At 52.4% G+C, this 16676-nt stretch overlaps 1 protein-coding gene across 1 annotated transcript; it reads left to right on the forward strand.

Annotated features, from left to right (window-relative positions):
* Positions 1-6589: 6589 nt before the first annotated feature.
* Positions 6590-16086, forward strand: LOC132209498 (prostaglandin E2 receptor EP4 subtype-like). The gene is made up of 2 exons (XM_059644961.1): positions 6590-7469; positions 15196-16086. The coding sequence occupies exons 1-2, from the start codon at positions 6621-6623 to the stop codon at positions 15718-15720; spliced, it is 1374 nt and encodes a 457-aa protein (XP_059500944.1). The 5' UTR covers positions 6590-6620; the 3' UTR covers positions 15721-16086.
* Positions 16087-16676: the final 590 nt, after the last annotated feature.

Here is a 16676-nt window from a genome sequence, read left to right on the forward strand (position 1 = left end):
TGCTTTGGTTCCATTGCAGAGTTTGAGAAATTTCCCAAAACCTTCTCTCTGACACTCAGCCTCCTGGCGTTTGCAGGAAGACTCTCAGTTTTGGATCTTACCGCTTCTGCCTGGGAACAGGAACTGGCCGTTTTGTTGAGAGCTGAGGAATGGATAAGCAACAAGCATTTTTTTTAATCTACCTGAGCGTAAACGATGGCCACACTTCCTGAGGGGACAGTTGTGTGTTACAGGCCCAAAGGGGTCTCGGCAGGAGTTTAAGAACGGCTCGGGGCAAAAAGCAGGAGTGCCAATATTCCCCCATACTCCTTCACAACCAGCTGTCTCCTTGGCCCTTGACCCCCACTGCATGGCCCGAGAAATATTGGATGTGTTGGTGGTCACCTTTTCAGATCCTATAGGCCATGGAACATTTCCTATGGATTAGACGGTAGCAAATGTTCATCTAAAATTATTAATTGCTTTAATTTAAAAGATTGAAGAAAAGAGATAGAGAGGGAAAACGGAATTATGGACTAATGAGTCTGACATTGGTAATGAGAAAATGCTAGAGCCCATTATACAAGATTTAATAGCACCACACTTGGAAAACAGTGGCAGGATTGGACAGAGACAGCATGGATTTATGAAAAGGAAATCATTCTTGACAAATCTGCTGGAAGTCTTTGATGATGTAACCTGTAGAGTTGATGATCCACTGGACAGGGATTACTTAGCTGTCTCAGAAGGCTTTTGAAAAGTCCCACATAAAAGATAATCATGTGAACTTAAAGATTGGGGTGGTGCATTGGCATGGACAGTAAGATGGACAGGAAGGCTGACGTTTCGGGCCTAGACCCTTCTTCAGAAATGGGGAAGGAGGAGAGGGTTCTGAACTAAATAGGGAGAGAGGGGGAGGCGGACCGAAGATGGATAGAGGAGAAGATAGGTGGAGAAAACAAGAGAGTTGCAGTGGGAGAGAGCTCCCCTGAGGTTGGTCCAGAGGGAGGAGGGTAACTTCTTCAGGTTAGGCATGCCTAGAAGAGCCTTCGCAGTGAGGTTAAAATTGTATCAGAGAAAATGGGAACTGCAGATGCTGGAGAATCCAAGATAACAAAGTGTGGAGCTGGATGAACACAGCAGGCCAAGCAGCATCTCAGGAGCACAAAAGCTGACGTTTCGGGCCTACTGGCTCCCACGGCTACCCAGAATACACCACCTCTCACACACCTTCCTACAAAAATTCCATCCCCTATTCCCAATTCCTCTGTCTCTGCCGCATCTGCTCCCAGGATGAGGCATTCCACTCCCGCACATCCCAGATGTCCTTGTTTTTCAAGGACTGCAACCTCCCCCCATCAGTGGTCGCGAACACCCTCAACCATGTCTCCCGCATTTCCCGCAACACATCCCTCACACCCCATCCCCGCAATAACAACCAAAACAGAATCCCCCTCGTTCTCTCACACCACCCCACCAACCTCCAGATCCAACGCATCATCCTCCGACACTTCCACCATCTACAATCCGACCCCACCACCCAAGACATTTTTCCATCCCCACCCTTCTCTGCTTTCCGGAGGGACCAGTCTCTCTGTGACTCCCTTGTCTGCTCCACACTGCCCTCCAACCCCACCACACCCGGCACCTTCCCCTGCAACCGCAGGAAGTGCTACACTTGTCCCCACACCTCCTCCCTCACCCCCATCCCAGGCCCCAGGATGACTTTCCATATTAAGCAGAGGTTCACCTGCACATCTGCCAATGTGGTATACTGTATCCACTGTACCCTGTGTGGCTTCCTCTACATTGGGGAAACCAAGTGGAGGCTTGGGGACTGCTTTGCAGGACACCTCCGCTCGGTTCGCAATAAACAACTGCACCTCCCAGTCATGAACCATTTCCACTCCCCCTCCCATTCTTTAGATGACATGTCCATCATGGGCCTCCTGCAGTGCCACAATGATGTCACCCAAAGGTTGCAGGAACAGCAACTCATATTCCGCTTGGGAACCCTGCAGCCCAATGGTATCAAAGTGGACTTCACAAGCTTCAAAATCTCCCCTTCCCCCACTGCATTCCAAAACCAGCCCAGTTCGTCCCCTCCCCACACTGCATCCCGAAACCAGCCCAGCTCATCCCCGCCTCCCTAACCTATCTTTCCTCCCACCTATCCCCTCCTGCCACCTCAAGCCCCACACCCTTCTCCTACCTACTAACCTTATCCTGCTCCCTTGACCTGTCCATCCTCCCTGGACTGACCTATCCCAGCCCCACCTCCCCACCTACGCTCACCTTTACTGGCTCCATTCCTGCCTCTTTGACCTGTCTGTCTATTCTTCACCTATCTTCCCCTCTCTCCATCGTCGATCTGCCTCCCCCCTTCCCTATTTATTTCAGAATGCCCTTACCCCTCCCATTTCTGAAGAAGGGTATAGGCCCGAAACGTCAGCTTTCCTGCTCCTCTGCTGCTGCCTGGCCTGCTGTGTTCATCCAGCTCCACACCGTGTTATCTTCACTGAGCAACACACTTAGTTTTTCCCATAAGGAGGGAATTCCAGAGTTTGAGCCAGTGACAGTGAAGGAACGGAGATATATTTCCAGGTCAGGCTTGGAGGTGAATTTGCAGGGTGGTGGTGTTCCCATGTACCTGCTCTAAAGTGCAACAGTGACACGCACATCCCATCGCAGCTCAAAGTGAATAAATACTCACCGTGACTGAGCTCCGCACTACCTCTGTACTCCTCCTCCAGTCTCTCAGACGTCCCCAATTCCCATCGTTCCACCATTGGCAGCTGTGCCTTTCGCTGGCCAGGTCCTGAACTCTGGAATACTGACCCCTAAATTTTTCCCCTCTCTATCTCATCTACAGCCTGTACCATGGTTCAATGTCACACTTGGTTGGAGAATGCACCTATGACACATCCTGTTTCATTCTGTTACTCGATTAATGGACGTACATGGAATAGCGTAGGTTAGATGGGCTTGAGATCGGTATGACAGGTCGGCACAACTTTGAGGGCCGAAGGGCCTGTACTGTGCTGTAATGTTCTATGTTCTATGTTAATGGCATTTGTTCTTGATTAGTGAAGAGATTGAGGGCTACAGGGAGAAGGCAGGAGAATGGGGCTGACAAATATATCTCCCAAACATATTCAACAAATACAGCAGATTTGATGGGCTGAATGGCCTAATTCTGCTCTTGTACCATATAGTCTGATGGTTACAGTGCCATTTACAAACAAGTTGGTGCTGAGAGAGAGAAAGGAAGGACAGAGGGCAGCAGTAAGAAGCCTCCAAATAAACCTCTTGCAGCAATTTGTTGTCTGTAGGAGACAGAGTCCAGAGTTTCAACTGTTCGTTTTCTGAGCAAGCCTCGTGTCGGAACGTTGCAGTTACAAACACCTGCAGCAAGTTTCATTCATATCTCAGCCCCAATCCCAACAATTCCCAGGTTATCCCCAGGAAGTTCAGGAGGGATTGTCAGAACTGGGTGAGTGTTGGGGAATTAGTGCCAATGATCTGACAATGTAACTGATCAATAAATGTAGGAGATCCCTTCACAGTAAGGGCAATGCTAGCTGAACATCACCCTGCCATACACGGGGGAGGGCGAGAAAAAGCCAGGGATGGGGTGGGGGGATGATGGAGTGGGAAAAGAGGGGAGTAGGGGGAGAGGGAGAAAGACAGAGAGGGAGGAGTGGGGGGAGAGGGAGAAAGGCAGACAGAGGGGGGAATGGGGGAGGAGGAGAACAAGATGGGGTGGGATAGGGGAATGGGAGAGAGAGAGGGAGGGAGAGAGGGGGAATGGGGGACAAGGAGAAATAGAGGGAGGGAAGGGGAGAGAAAGAGAGAAGGGTCAAAGAGAGAGAGATAGACAGAGGAAGAAAGAGTAGGAGAAAGGAAGAGAGGGAGAAAGAGAAAAGGCAGAGGGGGTAAAGAGATTTAGAAGGAGGAAACAAGGGAGTGAGGCACAGAGACTGTAGCTGGGGAAGGAGGGAAGGTGGGGACTGCAGGCTTCCGTATTGAACAGACATGAAACCTGTCCAGCTGCATTCCTCCTGCTGGTGGGAACAAACAGTGGGAAATAGGGAGAGACAGGGAAATGGATTGAAATAGGGAAGGAAAGAGAGGGAGGGAAAGAGAGAAGGGGGAAGGAGGGACAGACAGAGAGAAAGGGAGAGAGAGGGAGTTGGTGAGAGAGAGAAGGGGAAAAAGAGAGGGTGCTGGAGAGAGAGAGGGAGACAGACAGAGAGGGGGACGGATAGAGAGACAGTGAGAGACTGATTAAGTGAAACAGAGAAAGTGTGTGTAGTGGGGAGAAAGAAAGAAAGAGTCAAAATGGGTGTAGAGAGAGAGAGAGAGAGAGAGAAAGAGAGAGAAAACCAGAGTGACTCCTGTTATTGGAGACAGTAGGAACTGCAGATGCTGGAGAATCTGAGATAACAAGGTGTAGAGCTGGATGAACACAGCAGGCCAAGCAGCATCAGAGGAGCAGGAAGGCTGACGTTTCAGGCCTAGAGTCCTGTTATTCCTGATCTGACAGGGAATACAGGAGCTGGATTATTGCAGGACAGAGCGATGTCCAAATATAAACATCAGTTTGACTGAGGACCAGATGGGTTGTCACTGGGGCTGGGCGGGGGGTGGGTAGGGAGTGTCTCTCCCCCACCTCCCGACTCCGCAGTGAGGAGCTCCCCCTGGTCCTGTGGTTTACAGGGCAGAGGGGCAATTCCCACACCACACCCCTCCCCACCCACCACCCCAGCCCCACTGAGGGAGCTCCTGTCCCTGTTACAGGCGGTACTGCCTGTCCCCTGTGAGAGCTCCTGTCCCTGTTACAGGTGGTGTGGCCTGTCCCCTGTGAGAGATCCCGTACCTGTTACAGGCGATGCTGCCTGCCCCGTGTGAGAGCTCCCATCCCTGTTACAGGCAGTGTAGCCTGTCCCCTGTGAGAGGTCCCATCTCTGTTACAGGTGGTGTGGCCTGTCCCCTGTGAGAGCTCCTGTCCCTGTTACAGGTGATGCTGTCTGTCCCCTGTGGGATCAAGTGTCGCTCTCATCCCTCCATCTCTCTCTCTCCCATCATCCCTCCATCCTGCCAATTAAAAATGGTTTCTTGTGATTGATCAGAAACATTCCCCCTGATTCCCCCCAAACCCCACACTAAACCCCAGAGTAAACCCCACACCAAACCCCACAGTAAACCCCACACTAAACCCCACACTAAACCCCACTGTAAGCCCCACTGTAAACCCCACACCAAACCCCACTGTAAGCCCCACTGTAAACCCCACACCAAACCCCACTGTAAGCCCCACACCAAACCCCACTGTAAGCCCCACACTAAAACCCACAGTAAACCCCACAGTAAAACCCACAGTAAACCCCACACTGAATTCCACTGTGGGCCCCAATCCAAACCCCACAGTAAACCCCACACTAAACCCCACTGTAAACCCCACACCAAACCCCACAGTAAACCCCACACCAAACCCCACACTAAATCCCACTGTAAACCCCACACTAAATCCCACAGTAAACCCCACACCAAACCCCACACTAAATCCCACTGTAAACCCCACACTAAACCCCACTGTAAGCCCCACACTAAACCCCACTGTAAGCCCCACTGTAAACCCCACTGTAAGCCCCACACTGAACCCCACTGTAAACCCCACTGTAAGCCCCACTGTAAACCCCACTGTAAGCCCCACACTGAACCCCACTGTAAACCCCACTGTAAGCCCCACACTGAACCCCACTGTGAGCCCCACTCCCTCCCATGTCCCGCTGAGAGTTTGCAGTAGTTTCTGACTGTACCGAGCCTTTGCAGGAATGTGCTGAGGTATGTTTGAAATGAAAGGGGCTGCCAGAAGTCGTCGCTTTCCCGGGGGTTGTAGGCGTCCCTCTGGCTGGGTCCGTGCTTCCTCTCCCATTCCCTGGCTGCGGTTTGAACCGGGAGCTCAGAAGAGTGCAAGCTGAAGACAGTAAGGGAAGGCGCTTAGGACCCAGTCCTGATTCAGTGAGCTGCTGTGGCCAATGGAAACTGAGAGGGGCAGAGTTTAGTGCTGATCCGAGTGTGAAAGGAGGTTTGAACCTGCCTGAGTCACTCAGACTGAGAGGGGCAGCGCGCTGTGTCGGAGGGAGAGGCTCGGACACCTTCCCAGCACGGTGTGGAAGACCTTGGAGGCAGGAGGGATTCAGGAGTGGCCTCCACCCGGGTTGGGCAATACTGCCTGGCCATTGCGCGCCGCCGGGACCGAGAGGACAGGGACCACAGCCCTGGCCGTGTAGGAGCAGCGTAGAAGAAGCCCATGGCGACCAGCTCATCGACCAAGGTGTGCATCTCTCTGCCGTCGTGAAAACCTGCCCCTATCTCCTCAACCGTGCTGTCCGTCAGCTCACCCCGTCTCCCTGACCCGCGTCTGGTCTTCTCTTTGCTTCAAAACTTCGGCTGGAAACCTGGGGGGGTTGGCACCTTCCCATCCATTCTGGGATTGCGTTGGATTGTAGCAGCAGGAATTCCCGGACACTTTGTTTCCACGCCGTGGGAAGGTGGGGTGGGGGGGGGGGGGGGGGTTACTGGGGCTGCATGTTGGAGGAGGGAGGGTTGTGTTGGGCGAGACTGAGTGGCTCTGAATGTCTGCTTTGGGCACTGCGGGCGGGGAGGGTGTACCCCTGGCCATGAGTCCGCTCAATGACAGCGAAGGTCTCAACAGCAGCACGGTCCTCAAAACCTCCAGGCTTCTGGTCATCCCCACGGTCATGTTTGTCTTCGGGGTGGCGGGCAATCTGATTGCGATTGTGGTCCTCTGCAAGTCTCGCAAGGAACAGAAAGAGACAACATTTTACACCCTGGTTTGTGGGCTGGCAGTGACTGATCTGCTGGGGACCTGCCTGGTCAGCCCCATCACTATCATCACCTACATCATCGGGAACTGGCCGGGGGACAGTGCACTCTGTGAGTACGATTCCTTTGTCCTTCTGTTTTTTGGGACGTCCGGTCTCAGCATCATCTGTGCCATGTCCATCGAGAGGTACCTGGCCATTAACCATGCTTACTTCTACAACCACTTTGTGGACAAAAGGCTAGCTGGAGTCACTCTCTTTGCCATCTACTTAGCCAACACCCTGTTCTGTGCCCTGCCGAACTTCGGCCTGGGCAAGACGGTGCAACAGTTCCCCAACACCTGGTGCTTCATTGACTGGCAGACGGAGGAGCCCCTGCACGCCGTCTACTCCTACATGTACGCCGGCTTCAGCTCCTTCCTCATCCTGGTCACCGTCATCTGTAACGTGCTGGTGTGTGTCGCCTTGATCCACATGCACCGGCAGTTCATGCGGCGGACCTCGCTGGGACACGACCCGCGGCTCAGGGAACTGCGACGCCGCAGGAGTTTCCGCCGCATGGCCGGTGCCGAGATCCAGATGGTCATCCTGCTGATCGCCACGTCGGCTGTGGTGCTGGTCTGCTCCATCCCGCTGGTGGTAAGTGATGGTGAAGAGGTGCCAGTAATGTTGCTGGCTCAGTCATCCAGAAACCCGGACCAGTCTCCCCCGGGGGGGGGGGGGGTGTTAAGGGCACTAATCCTACCACAAATCAGCAAAAAATCTGCAATTAGCGCAAAATTAGCCCAATGACTGCAGTCGATTTTGTTGTAAAAACCCATCTGGTTCACTAATGCCCTGTAGGGAAGGAAACTGCCATCCTCACCCAGTCTAGCCTACATGTGACTCCAGACCCACCACAATGACTCTGAACTGCCTGCTGAAATGGCCTGGGTGAGGCACTCTGTTCAGGGGCAATCAGGAAGAGTGACAAGTGCGAGCCCAGACAGGGATGAGCGTATCCCATGAACAGATATAAAACAAATTCCATCTCAGTTCCCAGCAGGCCATTCATCCCAACCTCTCTAACATGCCCTGTCCCGTTTCCACCCCCCTACCCCCACCTCTGTCATCCCCTTCAGCTATCCGTCTCGGGGCACTCCTCCCGGCCCTGTCTCTCCCTGGCACATTCTGTTACTCCCCAGCATCATGGAGTAAATTCCACCCACCCGCCCACTCTCCATCCGCAACTCTCTGTTCCGTTTATTAGTGACTCACTCACATTGATAACCTTCTAGTCCTGCTCTCCCTGCTGTAAGTGGAAATGTCTTCTCTATATCTGCTCTATCAGAGCCATCCTGCAATCTCGATAGCTTTATCAGATATGAGCTCTTGTGAGACAGTTTTTGAGATTTTCACCCATGACACTCTCAGAGGTGTAACAGTTTCCCCTCCGTTGCGGAAACTGCAGTAAATTACATTGCTCGTGACTTCTTGCTGTGGTTAGACAGTGTGACTTTGATTAGCACTGAGTCATGTTATGGAAAGAAACCATTCCGTCCATCTCGTGTATTCTGGCTCTCTGGTCTGCCCCATCTCCACCGACCCTCCCCCCAGCTCACCCACACTCTCCCTCATATATTTTATGTTTATCATGTACAGTCTGTTTTCTGACAGAGTGAACAACTCACTGTCAGTGTGGTGATCGCACACTGATAAGGGGCTATCAGATAATCACAGCACACCAGAGACCAGTCAGTTCACGGTACTAGTGCTGAATGAGTTATCTATAAACTCCCACACCCACACCCCATCCCTGCTCTTTCCCTGGCAGCCCTCAAACTGGTCCCCTTCAAACATTTATTCAGCTCCTCTTTTTGAATGTCCCTGGTGAATCCGCTCCGACTGTCTCCAATCACAGTTCACGTTGTCTCTACCTGTTGCTGATTGCTTTTAAATCAAACTCCTGAGTGAATTTCTCGGCTAACTGATAAAAATAGGACATTCAGCCCATTCAAGAGACTGTCAGCGAGCGGAAGAGAATGTGTGTATCTATGTGAGCATGTGTTTGCGTAATTTAGTGTGTGTTTATGAGGGGTGTGAGTATCTGTGTGTGTGTGTCTATATGTGTGTGTGCACGTGTGTGTGTGTGAAACTGCATGTGTATGAGACTATGTGTGAGACTGTGTATGAGACAGTGTGATTATGTGTCTGTGTGTATATGCGTGTGTGTGTGTGTATGCGTGTGTGTGCACATATATGTGTGTATGTCTGTGTGTGTGTATGTGTGAAACTGCATGTGTATGAGACTATGTGTGAGACTGTGTATGAGACAGTGTGATTATGTGTCTGTGTGTGTATATGCATGTGTGTGTGTATGCGTGTGTGTGCACATATATGTGTGTATGTCTGTGTGTGTGTATGTGTGAAAATGCATGTGTATGAGACTATGTGTGAGACTGTGTATGAGACAGTGTGATTATGTGTCTGTGTGTGTGTATATGCGTGTGTGTGCACATATATGTGTGTATGTGTGAAACTGCATGTGTATGAGACTATGTGTGAGACTGTGTATGAGACAGTGTGATTATGTATCTGTGTGTGTATATGCGTGTGTGTGTATGCGTGTGTGTGCACATATATGTGTGTATGTCTGTGTGTGTGTATGTGTGAAACTGCATGTGTATGAGACTATGTGTGAGACTGTATGAGACAGTGTGATTATGTGTCTGTGTGTCTCTGAGAGTGACTGACTATGAGTGATCGTGTGAGTGTCTGATTTTTGTGTCTGTGTGAACATGTCTCTGAGTGAGTGGGTGTGAATGAGTGAGTGTGTGGTTGTGGCTGAGTGAGTGTGTAAGAATTAGTGTGTGGATGTGCGTGTATGAGTGTGTGTGTGTGTGTGTGCAGAGAGAGCTGGGTGTGTTTCAGGAGAGCTGTGTAGACTGTGTTGACTGAGGGGGTCACAGTTCAAACACAGTCACCACAATGTCCTGTCCTTGAGCAGAAATCTGCTGTCAATTCCTGTGGCAGCAGCTCGTGCTCGGCCGGGTGTAACCTGGGTTCATCAGAGTTAAAGCAGGGACACAAGGGGTTAACCTGCTGAGGACAGGACACAGATATTTTCTAATCAACCTGTTCAGTGATGCTGTGACACACCTCTGGAACAGGTGGGATTTATCTCAGGCCTCCTGGCCCAGAGATAGAGACACTTCCACTGCGCTCCGGGAGCTGTAAAGAGCAGGTTGTAACCTGCACCGGATTAGTCCCTCCATTACAGACAGCCCAGGAGCGACTGGAATAATTGAAAGATTGCATCGGGTCGATCGAGAGGAAATATTTCTCTGGAATGGACTGGGGGAGCCAAGGGGAAGGGAGGGGCAGGGGGGGTCGAGGGGAAGGGATGGGCTCAGGGAGTCAAGGGGCAGGGATGGGCTCGGGGAGTCGAGGGGCAGGGACGGGCTGGGGGAGTCGAGGGGCAGGGATGGGCTCGGGGAGTCGAGGGGCAGGGATGGGCTCGGGGAGTCGAGGGGCAGGGATGGGCTCGGGGAGTCGAGGGGCAGGGACGGGCTGGGGGAGTCGAGGGGCAGGGATGGGCTCGGGGAGTCGAGGGGCAGGGATGGGCTGGGGGAGTCGAGGGGCAGGGACGGGCTGGGGGAGTCGAGGGGCAGGGATGGGCTCGGGGAGTCAAGGGGCAGGGACGGGCTGGGGGAGTCGAGGGGCAGGGATGGGCTCGGGGAGTCGAGGGGCAGGGACGGGCTGGGGGAGTCGAGGGGCAGGGATGGGCTCGGGGAGTCGAGGGGCAGGGACGGGCTGGGGGAGTCGAGGGGCAGGGATGGGCTCGGGGAGTCGAGGGGCAGGGACGGGCTGGGGGAGTCGAGGGGCAGGGATGGGCTGGGGGAGTCGAGGGGCAGGGACGGGCTGGGGGAGTCGAGGGGCAGGGATGGGCTCGGGGAGTCGAGGGGCAGGGACGGGCTGGGGGAGTCGAGGGGCAGGGATTTTGATGGGGAGAGGGCTGGGGTAGTGCTGCAAAACTACATGAAGTGTCAGTAGGGAGGAGGCCCCATAGACCCAGCATGTGGTCGGGGGGCAACAGTACCACCCTCCGCCTCCCACTCCCCACCCCAAAACTCCCCACTACCACACCCAGTAAAAGGGCAGGAGGTTGGGGGAGGATCACATCAGGAAGGGGCGATTGTTGAGTGGTCATCATTGGAGGGGTTGGTTGGGAGGTATTGTTTCTGTGCAATGGGGGTCGGAGGCAGGGCTGGGGGTCGGGATGGGGTAGGGTCTGTGGGACATTGCTCATCACCCTGGGAACCTGTGGACAGATTGGGGAGGGGGGTGGTTTGGGATATTTTACCACCCACCCCATTGACATGTTCGGGGCAGGGAGAGGTTCTGAATGGATCCAGGCCGATGGCTTCACTCTGCTTCCTGACAATCTAGAACATTCTCCCGGAGGTGGCTGAGGCGAGGGCTACAGGGAGGTGGTCAGGGTGATTGTGGTTCGGTAATGTTTTGGGACAAGGGGAAAGATCAAGATCCAGCTGAATCATACAGTATGGCAGGACTGAGGGGCCGAAAGGCCTCTGCGTGTACCTGGACTCCAGGATCCATCGGGATTGGGTCATACCTTCCCCCGTACGGAGCCCTTCCCTGAGCTGTGCGAGTTGGAAAGGTCACATTAATGGGGCATTCCCACCTGCCGACTGAAGCCTGTCTCCAGGGAGTGAGCAGGAAAGTCTGGGAAGTGAACCAGAGAATCCAGGGAGTGAAGCCCCAGCCCCGCCTCAAGAACTGTCCAATCAGTTTGAGAGCTGGCTCATGGTGATTTGCCAACAAAGGGGCAACAGTACAGACTTGCCAAGTGGCTAATCCCAAACTCCTGAAGGATACTTCTCCAGTAACAGGGGCAGAATGCAGTTTGAACCGTGAGTACACCCACTATTCCCTGGATAATGTTCATTTCTCTTGCTGCTGGACCTCACCCATGGTCAGCTGTGTCAGCTCAACCAGGATTGCCTGGGATCGTCTTCCTGTCACTGCTATTCCCCTCACCACTTCCTGGCACAACGAGCAGCAAAACGATGGAACCTTCCCAGTCCCCAGACATGGCTGCGGGTTGTGTCTGAGGGTATGGGCTGTGTTTGGGGCTGTGCCTGGGAGTGGGCGGGTGATGGGCGTGTCTGGGATTGGGGGACTGTCCGGGACCGGGATATCTGTCGGGGGGGTGGAGGGCAGGAAAGGTGGGAGAGGGGGTTTGGAGTCTGTGTGGGATGTGTCTAGTTGTGCGGGGGGCTTGTGTCTGGGGAGTGGGAAGTGTGTCTGGGGGATGGGGAGTGTGTCTGGGGAGTGGGAAGTGTGGTTGGGAGTGGGGAGTGTATCAGGGGAGTGTGTTTGGGAGTGGGGAGTGTGTCTGGGGAGTGGGAAGTGTGGTTGGGAGTGGGGAGTGTGTCAGGGAGTGTGGTTGGGAGTGGAGAGTGGGAAGTGTGTTTGGGAGTGGGGAGTGTGTCTGGGGAGTGTGTCTGGGAGTGAGGGCTGTGTCTGGGGAATGTGTTTGGGAGTGGGCAGTGTGTCTGGGGAGTGTGTCCGGGAGTGGGGGCTGTGTCTGGGGAATGTGTTTGGGAGTGAGCAGTGTGTTTGAGGAGTGGGCAGTGTGTCTGGGGAGTGTATTTGGAAGTGGGGACTGTGTTGGGAGTGGGGGCTGTGCCTGGGGAATTTTTTTGGGAGTGGGCAGTGTGTTTGGGAGTTGGGAGTATGTCTGGGGAGTGTGTCTGGAGAATGGGGAGTGTGTCTGGAGAGTGTGTTTGGGAGTGGGGGATTTGTAGGAGGCAGACAAGGGGATTCTTGTCAAGATTCAGGGCAGTGCTGACAATTCCTCACTGCCAGGCACACTCCCACAATCCGTGAGAGGAATGAGCTATACCAGGATTCACATCCTGAAGGTCATCATTTGTAGAATATTTCCCACCTTGCCACACATGACCAAATATTTGGGAGATCTTTTGCCTTGATGTGCTCGGCCGATCTGATGTTGAGGATGGGGATATTTGTGGAGCCTCGACCCCAGTGAGTTAGTTAAGTGCACACCACTGTTCATACGCAAACATGACACGATTGTAAGGGAACCTTGGAAGTTGGACATGGGGAATAGTGGGAAAAGATACTTGACCATTCATGTCTGCTTCACTGTACAATAAGATGGTGACAGATCTGAAAGCACCTTACTCTGCACCTGAAACCCTCGTCAATAAAACCTGGCTTGGAATATATTCAGTGAGCGGACCTGCATTGCTGTCTGGAGGAGAGACTTCCATAACACTCACAACCCTCCGAGAGAGGAAATCCCGCATTTCAGCTTTATATATTTTTTATTTGTAAGCTGTCCCTCCTAATTCTAAGTTTTCTCATAAGAGGAAACCTCCTCAGCTTCTACTCTAAAACTTCCTCACAATTGTAATATGTTTCAATTCGATCACGTCTGAAATTCAAGAAAGGGTGAACTTACTCAACCTTCCCTCATTAGACAAACCCCATCAATTCCAGGAATCAGCCTAATGAGCCTTCTCTGTCAGTACACCCCTCAAATAAATAAGATTAGATTCCCTACAGTGTGGAAACAGGCTCTTCGGCCCAACAAGTCGACACTGCCCCTTGAAGCATCCCACCCAGACCCATCAGGAGTGACTCGATTGCACCCCTACTGTTCTTTCCAAAACCCATGACTCAGAAATCCAAAACTGTATGTCGTAATGACTACAGACTTATCAACGTCCTATATAAGACGCAAGACTTCTATAATTTTGTACTTAATTCCTCTTCTGATAAAAACCAGCATTCCATTTGCCTTCCTAATTTCTTTTCCTGTAACTACATGCTAATGTTCACTGATACTTGTACGAGGACACCCAGATCCCTTTGCACTGCAGGATTCTGCAATCTAACTCCCATTTAATTAATAATGTGCTTTTCTATTTTACTCACGACCTCATGTTTCCTCACCTTATACCCCAGTCATTGAACATCTGCTCACTCACTCAACCTCCCAGAACCCCTTAGCAGACTCCTAATGTCCTCTTCACAGCTTGTGTTCGTACCAAGGTTTCTGTCATTAACAAATGTTGCTACAAAATACACTCAGTCCAGGTCTCCATGTCATGCTTATGGATCGTAAATAGCTGTGGCCCACCACTGAGTCTAGTGGCTCTGCGCTAGTTACAGCGTACCACCCTGAACACTTATCCAAACTCCCTGATTCATGTTTGGTTAAGAAATGGTGAGACCAAGCCAAGGAGGAGTTTGAAAACAAGGATTAGAATTCTCAAGCCAAGATATTACTTGACGGGGGCGGGGTGGGGGGGGGGGGGGGGGCAATGCTGGCGCAGGAGTTTGAGGGTGATGTAACTAGATGCAATTTCAGATACGGGCAGTCAGGCTTTGATTGACCCAGAGTGAATGGAAAGGTGGAATGCGGGAGAATAGCTGGGAGAGGTTAGGAACACTCAAGTTGAGAGGTTACAAAGGCAGCTCTGAGAGTTTCAGCAGCAGATCAGCTGAACAGGGATGGAGCCACGTGACAATCCAGAGATGGGAAAAAGACTGTATTAGTGATAGCGCAAAAATGCAATTTGGAAGCGTATCTCCGGGTTAAATGTGACACCAAGGTTGTGAATAGACTGTCATAAACTCCAATTGTCAAGGACAGGAATGGAGTCTGTGCTGAACAAGCGAATTCCTTCTAATATTTAATTGGAAGGAAACTCTGCCTGTGTTGCCTGGACATGGTTTTCCAAAGGAATTATGCGGCGGTCACTGTTACAATTACTGTATCAGAGGATTATTTCATGAATCCCCTTGAATCTATTTTGCTTTCAGTTTGAGGATTGAAGGATCTGAAGTCTAGCCTCTCCTTTGCCTGCACATTCCTTCATAATGAACAAACATTGATCTCATTTTTTACATCTCCGCAGCTTTTGTGGAGGAGGAATGAGCCCTGAACGTCCACTCCTTATTTGCAAATTTACTTTCATGGTTAAGCTGATTTGCCCGCCTTGCAGCTGACAGTTTATGTTCCCCTTGTTGAATCCGTTCAACAGCCTGGTGTTCCCTGCTGCTGCAAGCAGGTTTTGAAAGGTTAAAACCTGGCATCTTCTGCAATCTGAGCTTCCCCTGTCACGGGATCTTCAATTGCCCAGCTCTGTACCGAGCGTGGGATCAGACAGTCGAAGCCCATTGAAACAGCCCGTTGTCCCAGCCGCAGGAGATCGGGTAACAGTGCCATCTCGTGTCTCTGACTTGGTACTGATCACATTTACACCCTGTTCACTCTTGTTGCTTTGCCTTCGCCTGTCCTGACACGTCTCTCTCTCTCTCTCTCTCGAAGGTGAGGGTGTTTATTAACCAGCTGTATCGACCTGCTGTTACAAGGGACAACTCTAACCCTGATCTAATGGCGATTCGCATTGCATCAGTCAACCCCATCCTTGATCCGTGGATCTATATCTTGCTCCGGAAAACAGTCCTCACCAAACTACTGGAAAAGGTCAAGTGTCTGTTCTGTAAGCTGGGTGGGCGAACCCCTCACACCAGCAGGAGCCTGGGCCCTCGCCGTTCCTCAGCTGCCTCCAGCCAATCTCCCTCCTTCGTCTCCAAAGACTTGGTGAACGACAACACCTCACAGACTCTGCTCTGTCACGTTGAGTTGACCGATGTGCTGCCGGGGTCCCTGGGAACGCAATCGAGTCAGAAGCAGGCGGCGTCCCAGCCTGAGCCGCAGCGCGACAGTGAGGTCCCGCAGGGAGGGAGTCCCACACAGGAAAAGGCATTGGTGACCAGCACCGACACTGACAGCTCCTTACGAGTTACCTTCACAAACGAGCAAACAGGAGTGGCTGAGAAATGTATATAAACCCCGAGGCAGCGATGCAGAACAACCAGTAGAATGTGCACACATTGGACTCAGGGGAACGGGATAAGCCGAACTGTACATAGCCCTGGAGAGTCTGTTGTCTAAAGTGTATATAACCCAGAGGAACATGGACTGAAGTGTATGTGACCCAGAAGCATCTCGACTGAACTCTACACTTCCACAGGGGGTGGGGGAGCGGCTGTTCTGAACTTTACATTAGACAGAGCTGTGTGTCCCCCCGGCTGTGCGCGCTGGGGCCCAGCAAATGTTGTGTTTGTGAATGAGAGTTGTCAGTGAGATGTGAGCTCCATCCTTCTCTGTGAGAAGATGACAGTGCAACCCGTGACGTGGTTTGTTTGTGTAACTGTGATGAGATTTGGTTTAATTATCAAACACAATTCGAACGTCTTTCATTTGAGATTATTTCACAGAATGTCATTTCGTGACTAGGAATTGAAGAACTAAAACCACAAATTCGGGTGTCAGGGACAGGGCTGTCCCCCATCAAACACCCCCAGGACAGGGACAGGGCTGTCCCCCATCAAACACCCCCAGGACAGGGACAGGGCTGTCCCCCATCAAACACCCCCAGGACAGGGACAGGGCTGTCCCCCATCAAACACCCCCAGGACAGGGACAGGGCTGTCCCCCATCAAACACCCCCAGGACAGGGACAGGGCTGTCCCCCATCAAACACCCCCAGGACAGGGACAGGGCTGTCCCCCATCAAACACCCCCAGGACAGGGACAGGACTGTCCCCCATCAAACACCCCCAGGACAGGGACAGGGCTGTCCCCCATCAAACACCCCCAGGACAGGGACAGGGCTGTCCCCATCAAACACCCCCAGGACAGGGACAGGGCTGTCCCCCATCAAACACCCCCAGGACAGGGACAGGGCTGTCCCCCATCAAACACCCCCAGGACAGGGACAGGACTGTCCCCCATCAAACACC

Source organism: Stegostoma tigrinum, chromosome 3 (assembly GCF_030684315.1).
Source record: "Stegostoma tigrinum isolate sSteTig4 chromosome 3, sSteTig4.hap1, whole genome shotgun sequence".
Lineage (NCBI taxonomy): Eukaryota > Metazoa > Chordata > Chondrichthyes > Orectolobiformes > Stegostomatidae > Stegostoma > Stegostoma tigrinum.